The sequence below is a fragment of the Mastigoproctus giganteus genome, chromosome 7 (assembly GCF_048544385.1).
Source record: "Mastigoproctus giganteus isolate SK-2022 chromosome 7, ASM4854438v1, whole genome shotgun sequence".
Taxonomy (NCBI): Eukaryota; Metazoa; Arthropoda; class Arachnida; order Uropygi; family Thelyphonidae; genus Mastigoproctus; species Mastigoproctus giganteus.
This window is the reverse complement of record NC_143581.1, coordinates 60,478,865-60,492,033: the sequence shown is the minus strand read 5'-3', so window position 1 is coordinate 60,492,033 and position 13,169 is coordinate 60,478,865. Positions and strand designations below refer to the sequence as shown.

Sequence of the window (13,169 nt, the reverse complement as noted above, 5' to 3'; positions counted from 1 at the left end):
AATGGAATTTGTGGATAAAAGAAAATTGGATGGCCGTCTGGTTTTTCTGAGGTCACATAGCAACCTTATCTATTTCAACTAAAAAAGGCTATACTCAACTCTGGATTAATTATACTCATTTTAACTGCATACAATGTATAGAACTGGTGGTTGGTCATTCACTAGGAGCAAGACATTTCTAGATTTGCTGGAAGACTGTTTTCTACACCAGAATGTTAGAGGCAAGAACAGTAAGTACTACTCTTGATGTGCCTATCAACAGTGACTCTTCATGCATTAAGAATCTGCAAATAAAGGACCACTAGGTGAAAGTGATCACAGTATACTGAATTGGGATTTACTTCAAGATGTAACTACTGTCAAGAGCAAAGAGAAGGACTTCTGCTTTCATAAAGGTGCAAATGATTCTTGCATTGCTTCTATTGGAAAATGTAGCAGCCTGGAAAGCATGATGTTGGGGATTTCAAGGTCTGTTAGGGTTCTCATAAAGCAAATTTCAAGGCTGTTAGGATTACTAAAAGTAAAAACAGATGCATTTGTTATGCTCTTAATTCCAAAATGCATAAAATCTAAGATAGCGCATCTGGTTGACATGGCTTTTCAGTGCAATGCTCAGTCAGTTTGATGATATAAGCAATGGAAATACAAAAATAAGAGTAGTCAGTACATCATAATTGTTGTATAATGGGAGATTTTAATGTTCCAGAAAATGTGTTTTGGTCACTTGAACAGTAGCTGAAATTTTCTGGATTTCTTGGACGACTATTTTCTACAGCAGCATGTTAGTGAAGCAACAAGAGAAAGCAATACTCTTGATGTGACTATCAGCAGTGACTCTTCATGCATTAAGAATCTGCAGACAAAAGAACCACTAGGTAGCAGTGATCACTGTGTAATGATATGGAATTTACTTAAAGATGTAACCGTCTAAATGACTAGTGGTTTTAAGAGAGGTTTTAAATTCTATGCAGTTGGATCAACTGATAATGTTACCAACAGCAAATTCTAAATGAGAAGCATTCGGGAAAGTAATCGTTAAAGCTAACCAGCTTTTCATAACAACTAAGAGATACACTATTCAAGAATTATACAAAGGGCTCTTTTTTCTGCCAGAATGGTGTTCAAAAAGTTAAAAAGAAATTAAAAAAAAAAAAAAAAAAAACATATACTGTATTTTAAAATAAAAATTATTTACTATTACTAACATCACTGGCATGTTGTGCATTGGCAGAGAGTTAAACTTGATGCACAGCGTGACTTTGTAATCTTTATAAAAATAAACCTTCATAAATAATACTTATTAAATTAGTTTTGTTTAATTTACTGTATTTTGTAATTTGAAATGTCAAATTAACACTTATGCAATTGTTTAAAAGCATCACCGGGAATGAGAATGCATACTGTTCATTATGGAAAGCAGTGTAATATTGAAGTGTCAAGTAAAAGAAAAGTTGTCGACTGGGCTGGCCAGGTGGGTAAAGTGCCTGCCTGGCAACCCAAAGGTCGCGGGTTTAAATCCCGCCTTGGGTTTGGATCAGAGTAAAATGCAAAAATTTTGGGAGGTGCATTATGGCCATAGAAGCCGATGCACTAACAAAAAAAAAAGAAAGAAAGAAAAAGAAAAGTTGACTTTATTAAACATCCATTACAAAAAAGAAGCAGTAGTGCAGGGCAAGTGGAAAAAAAAAAAAATGGCCAAAATGATAAAATAATTTTTTTCATGGGATCTCAGAAAGAGAGAATCAAAACTAACTGTTTAAGACTTTGTAAAACTTCCCAAATTCAAAAATTTGGCAGTGCAATTTTAAAAAAATTTTCCTGGGGAGGAAACCCTGTTCCCAGGGGACTTCCTCACTATTCACGAAGTTTATATTTTACAAAAAAAGCCCTGATTATACCCAAATGGATGTCAGATGAATTGAGGAGGCCTGTTGCAGAGAGAAGAAAACGGACAGGTTGCATATTAAATATCATGTGATAGAGAAGCCCATGGCAGATATAAGCTAGTCTTCAAACACATCACAAAGAAGATTAGGCTAAGGCAGATTACGAGAAGTCTGGCAAAGAATGCAAAGGTTTCTTTTCTGAAGTAAATACGAGAAGAAGAACGATGAATCACATTGGTTCACAAGATATGAATAGTTAAATATTGGTAATCCGGATCAAGTTGCTGACAAACTGAATAGGTATTATGCATCTACATTTACACACAAGGAATTTTTTAGGGATGGGGATGACAGAAGTATATCAGATTCTAAAAGTGAGTTAAATGATTTTGTTACAACTGAGAGAAAAGTTGTAGAAATTGTTGAAGACAAATATAAATATGGCAACTGTGGCAGATGGGATCTATCCAATTATATTAAGGGAGGCAGCAAAGGAAGTAAGCAAACCCTTGGTCATAATTATGAGAGCATCTTTAAATTCAGGAATGGTCCTCATACATTTGCAATTCACAAAGGGTGACATGAGTTACTATGTACCTGTTAACTTGACTTCTGTTCCAGGGAAAATAATAGAGCGCTGGTTAAAGAAGTAATGGAGTGGAAGGAAGAAGATGAATTGCCCAATCTGATTGGATATTATGATGCAGTTTAAAAGGAACTGGATGCAAAAAATAATAGACATAATACACTTAGATTTCAGAAAAGCTGTAGATACCATTAAACATAAAAGACTGCTGTACAAATTGGAGCAGTGTGGCATTAAGGGCAAATTACTATGAATAAAGAAATGGTTGAGTGAGAGAGTGGTTATTAATGGACACTGCTCTTCATGGGCTAATGTTATTAGTGAAGTTCCTCCCCTAGAGTCTACTGCTGTCTCACCAGAGTCCCACTGTTGTGTTCAATATTTATTGATGAAGGCATTCAGGCTTAATGTCTAAGTTTGCAGATGACACAAAGGTTGGAAATTTTCCTAGCTTCAACAACAGCTAGAAAAATTAGGCAGATATGAGGTGAAAATCGAAGTTTAACATTGACAAATTCAAGGTATTGCTTATGGGTAGCAGTAATCTACACAGAATAATGTACCACCTGAGTGGTACCACACTCAGGATAGTGGAGAATTAAAAAAATACCTGGCGGTTATTGTGCAGTCAGACGAAGTTCTCTGAGCAGTGCAGACAGGCAGCGAGGACAGTTCATGGAGTTTTGTTAATGATATTGAGGAATTTTGGCAACAGGAATAAGGAGGTGATTATCCCACTGTATAAGGAAATGGTCAGGACACATTTTGACTACTGTATTCAGGTCTGAAAGGCCTCATTTTAGAAAAGGATGTGAATTTGTTGGAATGGGTGAGGAAAAGAACTACAAGCTTATTGAGGGGAAAAGGCTGCTTTTACCAAGAAAGGTTTCAGTTCTGCAAATTGCAGTGTCTGCTAACTAGGCACCTGTGAAAAGATCTGATTGAGGTGTCTAAGGCTTTGAACAGATTGAGTAAGCTCAATGTTGATGGCATCAGACTACACACGAAGGGACAAATTGAAATAAAAGAAGGATGATTGCAAGACAGATGCAGAAATTGGCCTTCAGATAGCAAGTGGATAATTGCTGTTACAAAGTTCAACCTTGAGTTGTGGAAGGGGATAGTTTGAATAAAGTTAAGGAAGAACTAGGCAAATTGTTAGAGGGATTGGACCGGTAATTTTTCTGATAAGAAATCAAGACAGAAACCAAGCTTATATAGCATCAGATGCTGTATAAGCTTGGTTTCTTGCATCATTTGCATTTCCAATTTATCCTATGAATCAGTAATAAAAATATTATAGAATTTGTCCATTATTTCAATTTAAATTAAAGATTAAATTACAGTTAATGAGATTTTATATTTTACAAAATTAGGCAATGAATTCAACATTATATTTTGAAGGATATTCCTTGCCAGGATTTGGTCTGACATTACTTGAAACTTGTCCTGCATCTGCTGAAGAAGAGTTTGTACCTGCAAAATATCAACACTAATAATAAACTTACAAACAAAATGGTTTCCAAAGGTTAAACACACAAGTTGTTAGGGTTCAATAATGTGATTTTTCCTGATATATGAAGTTCAACTGAACTCTTTTAGTAGGGAATTGCAAACTATGTAGGTGTGATTTGTTGCAAGTGCAACTGTTCACTTGCAACAAATTGCACTCAGTATTCTCAAATTTGTTTATCAAATTATATTGCTATTATGTCTTAACTTTTTAACAACTTTGTAGCATTGAAAACCTTATAGCATTGAATTTTTATCAAATTAATAGTAGTGAAGCAGACTGATGAAAGAATGTATGATGCTTAAACTGTTAGACAAAGTGACTCACAATATTAAGTACTTAACCCAGATATCTATATTATTTCTTTGATAATGCAATAATCCTTTGATACTTATCTCAGAAAAGTAACTGTAACACAATTTATTCAACAATTAATGTTGGGTTGTGTGTATAAAGAAAACACTTCCTTTCATTCCATCTATCTGGAATGGTTGTGAAGTGTTACAGACAATGGCCAAAATTATGCAGGATGCTGGCCTCAATACTGCCATCAGACTTGCAGCTCTATGGGTAAAAAAGACTCTTTCCAAATTAGAATTAGAATGTACAGTGAATCTAAAAGGTCTGGCCCAAGTTGAAGATTCAGCTCTACCCACCAAAATGACGAAGTTCGTATGAATGTAGATCTGGAAATGGAAATATTACGAGGAGTAGACACTTTTTTTTACTCTTGGTAGTACTGAAAAGTATTGTTGTAAAGGTACTGAAGTGTTCAGCAGCTTCTACATTAAAGAAAATGATTTCCTTGAGCAGCAATATATATATGTTTTCATATAGATTATCAAACATGCTAAAAATTACCAGGAGCATTCCAGATTGGCTATAACACATGCTCAGGCTTGCAGACTTTTTTTGTTACTAATTTAAAATGAACAGATTAGCACTCTGAAGTATTTCCCAATACAAAAATCCATGCTATTCGAATCTGGAGTCACACAGTTGGTCCATCTTGACCTATCCAGGATAATGGGTGGTGAGCAACTCACAAGCAGCAATGTTGAAATGTAGGGAGTCCCATCATGCATAAATGACGTGTGTGCTCCCATCCCAAATGGTACAAATTTGAGCGATGCAGGCATACAATTTTCCAAAAATCTCTATAAATGTTGCCACCAATTGTACGTGGCAGCACACAAGGTCTAATAACATAGTCACCTGTTTTGTAGTCAAATACATGCTCAAATAGACAGTAAACTATTGCTGAGATTGAAGAATCCAATAAGTGTTTTTTCTTCTGCTTACAGGTTGATTATTAGGTGTCTCTATAGCCAGGTGGGAAGGAGAAGCAGTGCGTAGCACACGCTTCTTGATTAGACCGGGGTTCGAGCCCACCACCACCAAATACGGAGGATGCGGAAAGGTCAAGGGAATGACCACCGCATATTCCCGGAGCAATAAGGCCTTAGTTGCTAATGCTCCTAAAAACCAAATAACAAACAGGTTGATTATAAAAACTGATGATACCATCCTTGGTAAATTGCACCCCACTTGTAAAGAGACCAATGAAACAAAGTGAGGAGTAAACAAACTTCTGCATAAACCACTGGCAAAAATGTGCTAGAAAATTGTTTGGTGACAGTGCTTGCACTTGCTGTAGTGATGAGGATGTAGGTTCTGCTTGTGAAGAATCCCCAGACTGTTGTCTGTGAGACAATGACTTCTTCCAGTAATGTTCTCTTTGTGCTGGGTTCAGGATTCTCCTCAATTAGTTTAAAACCAACTCTTCTAACAAAGTTGCTTGGGTACACAAAAATGGCTGTAACTCAGAAACAAGATGAAATCAGACTTATGTCTACACAATTTTTTTTTATTATTATTATTTTTTTTTTTTATTGTTTTCAGGTCTGAAATCCATCCCAGAAGTGAGTCCCACATTATGATACACCCTATATATTCCTTGAGTCTTTTTTTTTTTTTAAATTTTTATTTAAAAAATAACTACTATAATTAGGAATAAGACATTCCATTTTCATAAAACTTCTATAGTGCTGATACTGACTAACCAGGAAAAATTCAATGAGAAATATCTACGTCTAGCTATGATACAGCAATTTATACTGCTATTTAATCATGAACTACCAACTGCCAGTGCAGAAAGGAAATTGATTGGGCTTTGGTTATAAATATGGGTACTTTCTCAGAAAAAATTTCTCAAAAAAAAAAAAAAAAAAAAAAAAAGTGCAGAATTTTATTTTAATAACAAAAATACATTTTTTTTTATTTTCAAAATGAGGAATTAAAAAAAAAACAGAACAAAATTCTTAATTTGAACAACAAAATTTATGCAATAAATATGAAAACTACTTTTTATTAATATATCTAACAGAACTCTTCATGGCATCTAACAGATCTTTGTTATTTTCAATTTTATTCTTAAAATCTGTACAGTTTAGGTCCCTCAAAATAAAATCACAGGCAATAATTGCACTAACTGTACTTATCTTTAACCTATTATGCTCCTCAGGCCATTGTATTTCCATTAAAGAAAATATTCGCTAATTGTGGCCCGAAATTGCAAATAAATATGAACATAATCTAATAAACCCGCTCTTTTGTTCAAGGAATTCTATTTTTTTAAAAATAGTAATCGTCCATTTTTCAACGTAACTCACTGTATTCCATTCTTTATTATTTTCGATTTCATTTATGGCAATTTTTTTAAAAACTCCAAACTGATCACCTAATAAATTTTCATCAACCTCAATTTCAATGTTTTCAAATGATTCCAGAGAATTTGCTTTATCCTCCCATTTTGGAATGTTTTTCATTAACATCCAGTTTACAAATTGGAATTGATCTAGGGGTTTCAACCAATTTTCTAAATAATTTTTAGCTGTTGAATAAAAATCTATAATTTCGTTTTTAAACTTATGAACTTTTTAGTTTTCTATATAACACTGAATATTTTTTTCTAGCCTCAAATAATCATATATTCTATTATCTAACATCTTAATCATTTTTTAAACAATTATTTTAACATTTAAAATAGTTATATTTGTTTGTTTGTTTTTTTTTTAATTTTTAGTATTGCTTTACTGAAGAAACTGAGAAAACTGTGGGCAGTTCACAAATATTCTTATCCCAAAGGATGATCAAAACATTTCTCAATACAAATGAGAGGCTTTTATTTGTATATAAAAAGATTTTAAACCTTTGAAAAGTTTTAAAATGTGCTCAATGGCAGGAAATAATGACATCCAGTGAGTTTTAGAGTGAGAGTAATTTTTTATATCAACAGCAGTAGCACAAAATTCCTTTAAACATTCTGTTCGAATGATATAAATGTGAAAGTAAGAAAATATTTTTATTACTGCCAATTCTGCGTCAACTGCTAGCCTTCCTGCTCCCGATTCAGCAGAATTATGAAACATGTACGCTATATTAGCATTAGCATTAGCATTAGTAGAGGCATTTGATGCAAGAAAGCAAGCTTATGCAGCATCAGCCAAAAAAAAAAAAAAAAAAAAAAAGTAACATAAATAAATAAAAATAACCACTTCCACTTCACCCCTCTGTTCGTTCGAAATACCTGTCCAGCTGAGCCTTAAACTTATTTAGGCTATCAACTTCCACGACAAGGGATGGAAGTCTGTTCCACCCACCAACCACCCGCTGGCTAAAGGCAAATTTCCGCACATCTATCCTACATCTGTCTTTCCTCAATTTGAATTTATGCCCTCTCAGGTGATTTTTCTGAGCTAGAGGAAGAATCCCATCAGCATTGAGCATGCTCAAACCATTCAAGGCTTTGTACACCTCTATCAGATCACCCCGCTGGTGCCTAGTTTCCAGACACTGTAATTTGCAAAACTTAAGCCTTTCTTCGTAAGAGAACCCCTTTGTCCCATTCACCAATCTAGTTGCCCTTCTCTGTACTCGTTCCAGCAGCTCTACATCCTTCCTGAAATGAGGCCTCCAGGCCTGTATACAGTACTCTAGGTGTGGCCTGACCATTGCCTTATACAAGGGAATAATCACCTCCTTATCCCTGCTAGAAAAATTCCTATATATCATTGACAATACACCATGAGCTACTCTTGCAGCTCGTCTGCACTGCTCAGAGAACTTCATATCTGCCTGCACCACCACCCCCAGGTCCCTTTCATTCTCTACCACTGTTAGTGTAGTACCACAGAGTTGATACGTTGCTCTGGGGTTGCTGTTTCCCATATGTAGTACTTTACATTTGTCAATGTTAAACTTCATTTGCCACCTCGAAGCCCATCTGCTCAACCTTTCCAAATCCTGTTGCAGCAGCATAGTGTCAGTAGTGTCCTTGACAACCCTGCCAACCTTCGTATCGTCTGCAAACTTGGACATTAAGCCTGATATACCATCATCAATATCATTTATAAATACAGAAAACAATAAAGGCCCCAATACTGAACCCTGAGGGACTCCACTAATAACATTAGTCCACGATGAGCAGTGTCCATTGATTACCACTCTCTGTCTTCTCCCCCTCAACCACCCCTTTATCCATAGCAGCAACTTGCCTCCAATGCCACACTGCTCCAATTTGTGCAGCAGTCTTCCATGTGCAACAGTATCAAAAGCCTTTCTAAGATCCAAGTATATAATATCAAAGTTATTCCCTGCATCCAGTTCTTTTGTGACTGCATCATAGTATCCAATCAAATTGGTCAGGCAAGACTTCCCCTTAACAAAACCATGCTGTGTCCTAGCTATAACTGAAGTCTTGTCTAGATGATCCTGCAGTGCTTCTTTCACCAGTGCCTCCATTAATTTTCCGGGAACAGAAGTTAAACTCACAGGTCTATAATTACTTGTGTCAGCCTTTGATCCCCCTTTGTGAATTGGGGTCACATTTGCACATCTCCAGTCAATGGGTACCTCCCCTGAGTCCAAGGAAGCTCTCATAATTATGGCTAAGGGTTTGCTTACCTCCTTTGCTGCCTCCTTTAATATATCTGACATCTTTGAAATTAACCAAATTCTGGAGTCGAGAAAATATGTTGCATTGGCCTTTTCTGTTCATTCCTCCAAAATTAAAATTAAAATTTTTACTGTCCGCTCCAAACGCAATACACTTTTCTTTGGGGATATTATTTTTCTTCAGAGAAGTAAGAATGTAGTTGTTGATAGTTTCTGATGTCTCATGAGATAAACAATTTATCTTAAGAAATTTAACTTGCACACCATTTTCCTCTTTAAAATAATGCAAACAATGGAAATACTTTCTCCGATTTATGGTTGTTTTCATTGGAGGAAATTACAAACAATTCAGTGCTACTGATGTCTTTTAAAACTTCGTTAAGTGAAATAGGTAGCCAATATATTCTTTATTAGTGCAATAGTTTTCATTCATGCACTAGAAAATTTTGTGCGATTTTTGAGTCATCAAGAAGTTGACCAAAAAGGGTTCAGGAGCAATCGGTACTTCTAAATGACTGATGATGTTTAATTAAATTATACGTCATTGTAAGTTCAGTGATGGCTACCTCATGTTCATTTGAATTTTCTTTGAGAAGGAAGTGTTCCAGTTTGGATGATGATGCAGTTGCTGGAAATTTGATTGCGTGTTTTTTAGGATTAATGTGATCTTTGATATCACATCTAGCAGCATGACTTATGTTGAGAAAACACGAGCATATTCTGCATTCAGCTTCATTTTCAGCCTTCCCTTTTTTTTTTTTTATATAAAACTCCATTCTTTCTGGAAGTCCTCTTTGAAAACACATTTATGTTTAGCAGGGCTGTTTCAAAATAAGCATGTTGAAACGGTTCTGTCGAACAGGACTGAGTGCTCAAATGGTCTAAATAATAATATCCGCTTCTTTCCCCCATTCCCATCATGGAGCCTACAGCTGCAAGTAATTCTTGAACAGGGTCCCACAAGTTTTAGGACCGGCCCCGAGTCATTTAGGCATTTTTTTTTTTATTATGCGGCTTAAATTAATTAAAAAACAGTTACAAAATATTTTCACTTATCGAACTATGTGCACTTAAAAGAAAGGAAGAAAACACATGTCCGAACATCCAAGTCTGTTAATCAAAAAGAGCAGTCTAACTGAAGACATGATTGAAGACAATGCTATGAACTCTATTTTTTGCTTGAGCACGAATACATTTATAGAAAAATGTTCATAACAAGAAACTGTCCCGGTGTCCTGTAAAAACTTTAGGGACACCAGGACAGTTTCACATAAACCGGGACATATCGACACCTCATTTTTTTTAACATTTCATTATTTGTCCATCTTTTATAGCATCGTTTCTTTGTATTGGAACGATAATCAGTGAATCGATATATTGTGCATCGCAATTACAAAACTGTAGAAAATTTGCAATGTTCCACAACGTTTCTGTGTACTCACATTGGTGGCTCCACTTTCTATGTGTTTTAATGTGTAACCGTAATTAATATTATCGTTTATGAGAATGTCCACTCTGTATGTTACTACTCTGTGGATCCATAGGTAAGAAAATTGCTTCCTGATTTTAAACTACGACAGAACGGGTAATTGGGAAATTTTCGCAAAACCACTCTGAAAGAAGTTCAGACTAATAACATTAAATTCTTGTTTAGAAGAATCTCATTAGGGAGTCCCAATTAGTGAAGTTTTACTATGTTGTCTTTTCCTCTCCACCACACGAAAAATATCCCAGGGGCTCACATCTGATTAGTATGGGATTGGCACATCCAGGGTCCTGAGCTGGATATCATCATTCTTTTTTTTGGTGATTCCCTCCTACTTCTCTCTCTCTCTCTCTCCGGGTACTCAAATTTATTTTTTGGCTGGTGCAGCATAAGCCCCAGGCTTCCTTGCACTATATGGCTAATAATAATAATAATAATAATAACCCTTTGACTATCTAAAACTAGCACCTGGATGTGATCGATTCAATATTACAAAGGGTACTAGGAAAGTTTTGCAATATGATGCAACAATGAATCACAGGAAGCTGCTTGTTGCTGCATGTTGAGACATGTTCATACGTGCATAGAAGCCGCCGCACCAAGTCGATGGGCTCAGTTATTCATTAGTAGTGAGAGTGTAAAGTGCTTGCGATGGCATCGTCGTCACGAAATGAGATAAGGACAGTTTTGCGGTATAATTTCATGCATGGTTTAACCATGGACCAGTGCTTAGAAGAAATTACTCTTGCACTAGATGATGATTGTCCACATCGTACAACGATATTCACGTGGTATAGAGAATTCCAAAGGGGAAATTTCACTCTGGAGGATTCTGAGAGGCCGGGAAGGCCACGAACGTCAGTTACAGAGGAAAACGTTACTGCTGTGAGGAAAATGCTTGACGAAAACAGGCGAGTGACCTACCAACAGATAGAGGATACGTTGGGCCTAAATGCACCAGCAATTCGTTTGATTCTGCAAGATCATTTGCACGTGAAGAAACTTTGTTCTCTCTGAGTGCCGCATCAACTGACTGAAGAGCAGATGACACAACGTGTGACTTGGTGCCGGGAGATGTTAAAAAAGTTTGATAAGGGATAATCTCGGTATGTGAACGACATCGTGACAGGTGATGAGACTTGGCTGTACTATTACGATCTGCCGACCAAGGCTCAAAACAAAGTTTGGGTCTTTGATGATGACGACACACCCGTAATTGTCAGAAAATCCCGATCTGTAAAGAAGAAAATGATAGCTGTATTTTTCAAATCGAGTGGAATTGTGGAACGTGTCGTTTTGGACACGCAGAAGACAGTCACAGCTAAGTGGTATACTGAACAATGCCTGCCTAAAGTCATTGGATCTGTGAAGAACCTGCGGCCAAAGTCAAGAATGGACACCTGGTACCTCCATCACGATAATGCTCCAGCTAACCGCGCCAAAGCCTGCACCGAATATTTGGCCACGACAGGACTGAAACTTCTCGAGCACCCTCCCTACAGTCCAGACCTTGCTCCCTGCGACTTTGCACTGTTCCCGCATGTGAAAATGAAGCTAAAAGGGAGGCGGTTGTCCAATGATGAGGACCTTCTATGGGCTTGGGACAATGAGTGTGCTTTACTCCCTAGTGAAACTTGGCAGAACTGGTTTAAAGATTGGTTTCGGAGGATGGAGAGGTGTATTGAATGTAGAGGAAATTACTTTGAAAAAATTAAATAAACAAAGCTGTATTGCAAAACTTTCCTAGTACCCTTTGTACTTGTTAACAATGCGCTGCTGAAACATCGGTCAAACGTATTCGCTGGTGTCCACAAAAACCCACATACGGTTCTAGCAACATAAGTCTCCGGTATAACAATAATGCTCGCAGACCAGGGGTTTCAGCGCAAAGCACGAACTCTAATAACATAAACGTTTTTTTTTTTTTTTTTTTTTTGCCAAGATATAAATTAATTATTCGTTTCAATTATAGCAAACGTTGAAATTTGACAGAGCAGCCAGATGTTGCACACCATTCCAAACCACGATATAGAAATAAATGGTTTATATAGAATTCGACATTACTGGTAACCAACATTACTTACATATTGTGTCAAATCATTGATACTTTTTGGATCCGGAGCATTTTCTGCTGTAGAGGAATTCTTATTCTGATCTGCTTTCATATCTTGTGAAGGTTTCTGAAACTGACCCTGTTGATTAGAATCAGCCATTTCGCTTCATAAAGCGCCCTCTTCTTCTTAAATGCTTTCAGAGAAAACAATTACTGTAGTTAAATTAAAGAGTTTATAACAGTACCGCATAAATCAGTGTAAAGCCAAAATCTTGTAAGCAACGGAACTAATACAGTTTAACAAAGGTACAAGCATGGCTCGAAATGGAAAATTTTACAAAACGGAACTTTCGTTAATAAATTCTCTTATTGTTAATAATTATATCCATTACACCAATGGTGGGTGAGTGAAAAGAATTTTGAGTGCGATCAGGCATGCTCCTCTTCTTTCCAAGCATTGCACACAAGTATCATTTACGCAGCTAATTTGTGAAAACAAATTTTTCCACAATAAACATTATATATCTCATAAGTACTAGCTTAACAAAAGTATTCGGACACTGTATTTGGAAAAATGAGGCTTAAACAACAAATTAATAAGGTGTAGGCCCGCCTTTGGTTCCAATGACAGTATCAATCCATATTGAAACACTTTGGACTAATTCACTGTAGCAGGCAGGATAGTTATG

The 13,169-nt window shown here is 36.3% G+C and overlaps 1 protein-coding gene across 1 annotated transcript in view; it reads right to left on the bottom strand.

The window, feature by feature from the left end:
• LOC150082945 (uncharacterized) overlaps nucleotides 1-12,659 on the bottom strand; it is a 32,776-nt gene extending 20,117 nt beyond the window's left edge. Inside the window, exons 1-2 of the mRNA XM_090376928.1 lie at nucleotides 12,512-12,659; nucleotides 3,882-3,948 (exon numbers count right to left, since the gene is read on the bottom strand). Of these exons, the coding sequence (XP_090233054.1) occupies nucleotides 3,882-3,948; nucleotides 12,512-12,640 (196 nt within the window). The 5' untranslated portion in view covers nucleotides 12,641-12,659. The remainder of the gene's footprint in view (nucleotides 1-3,881; nucleotides 3,949-12,511) is intronic.
• Nucleotides 12,660-13,169: the final 510 nt, after the last annotated feature.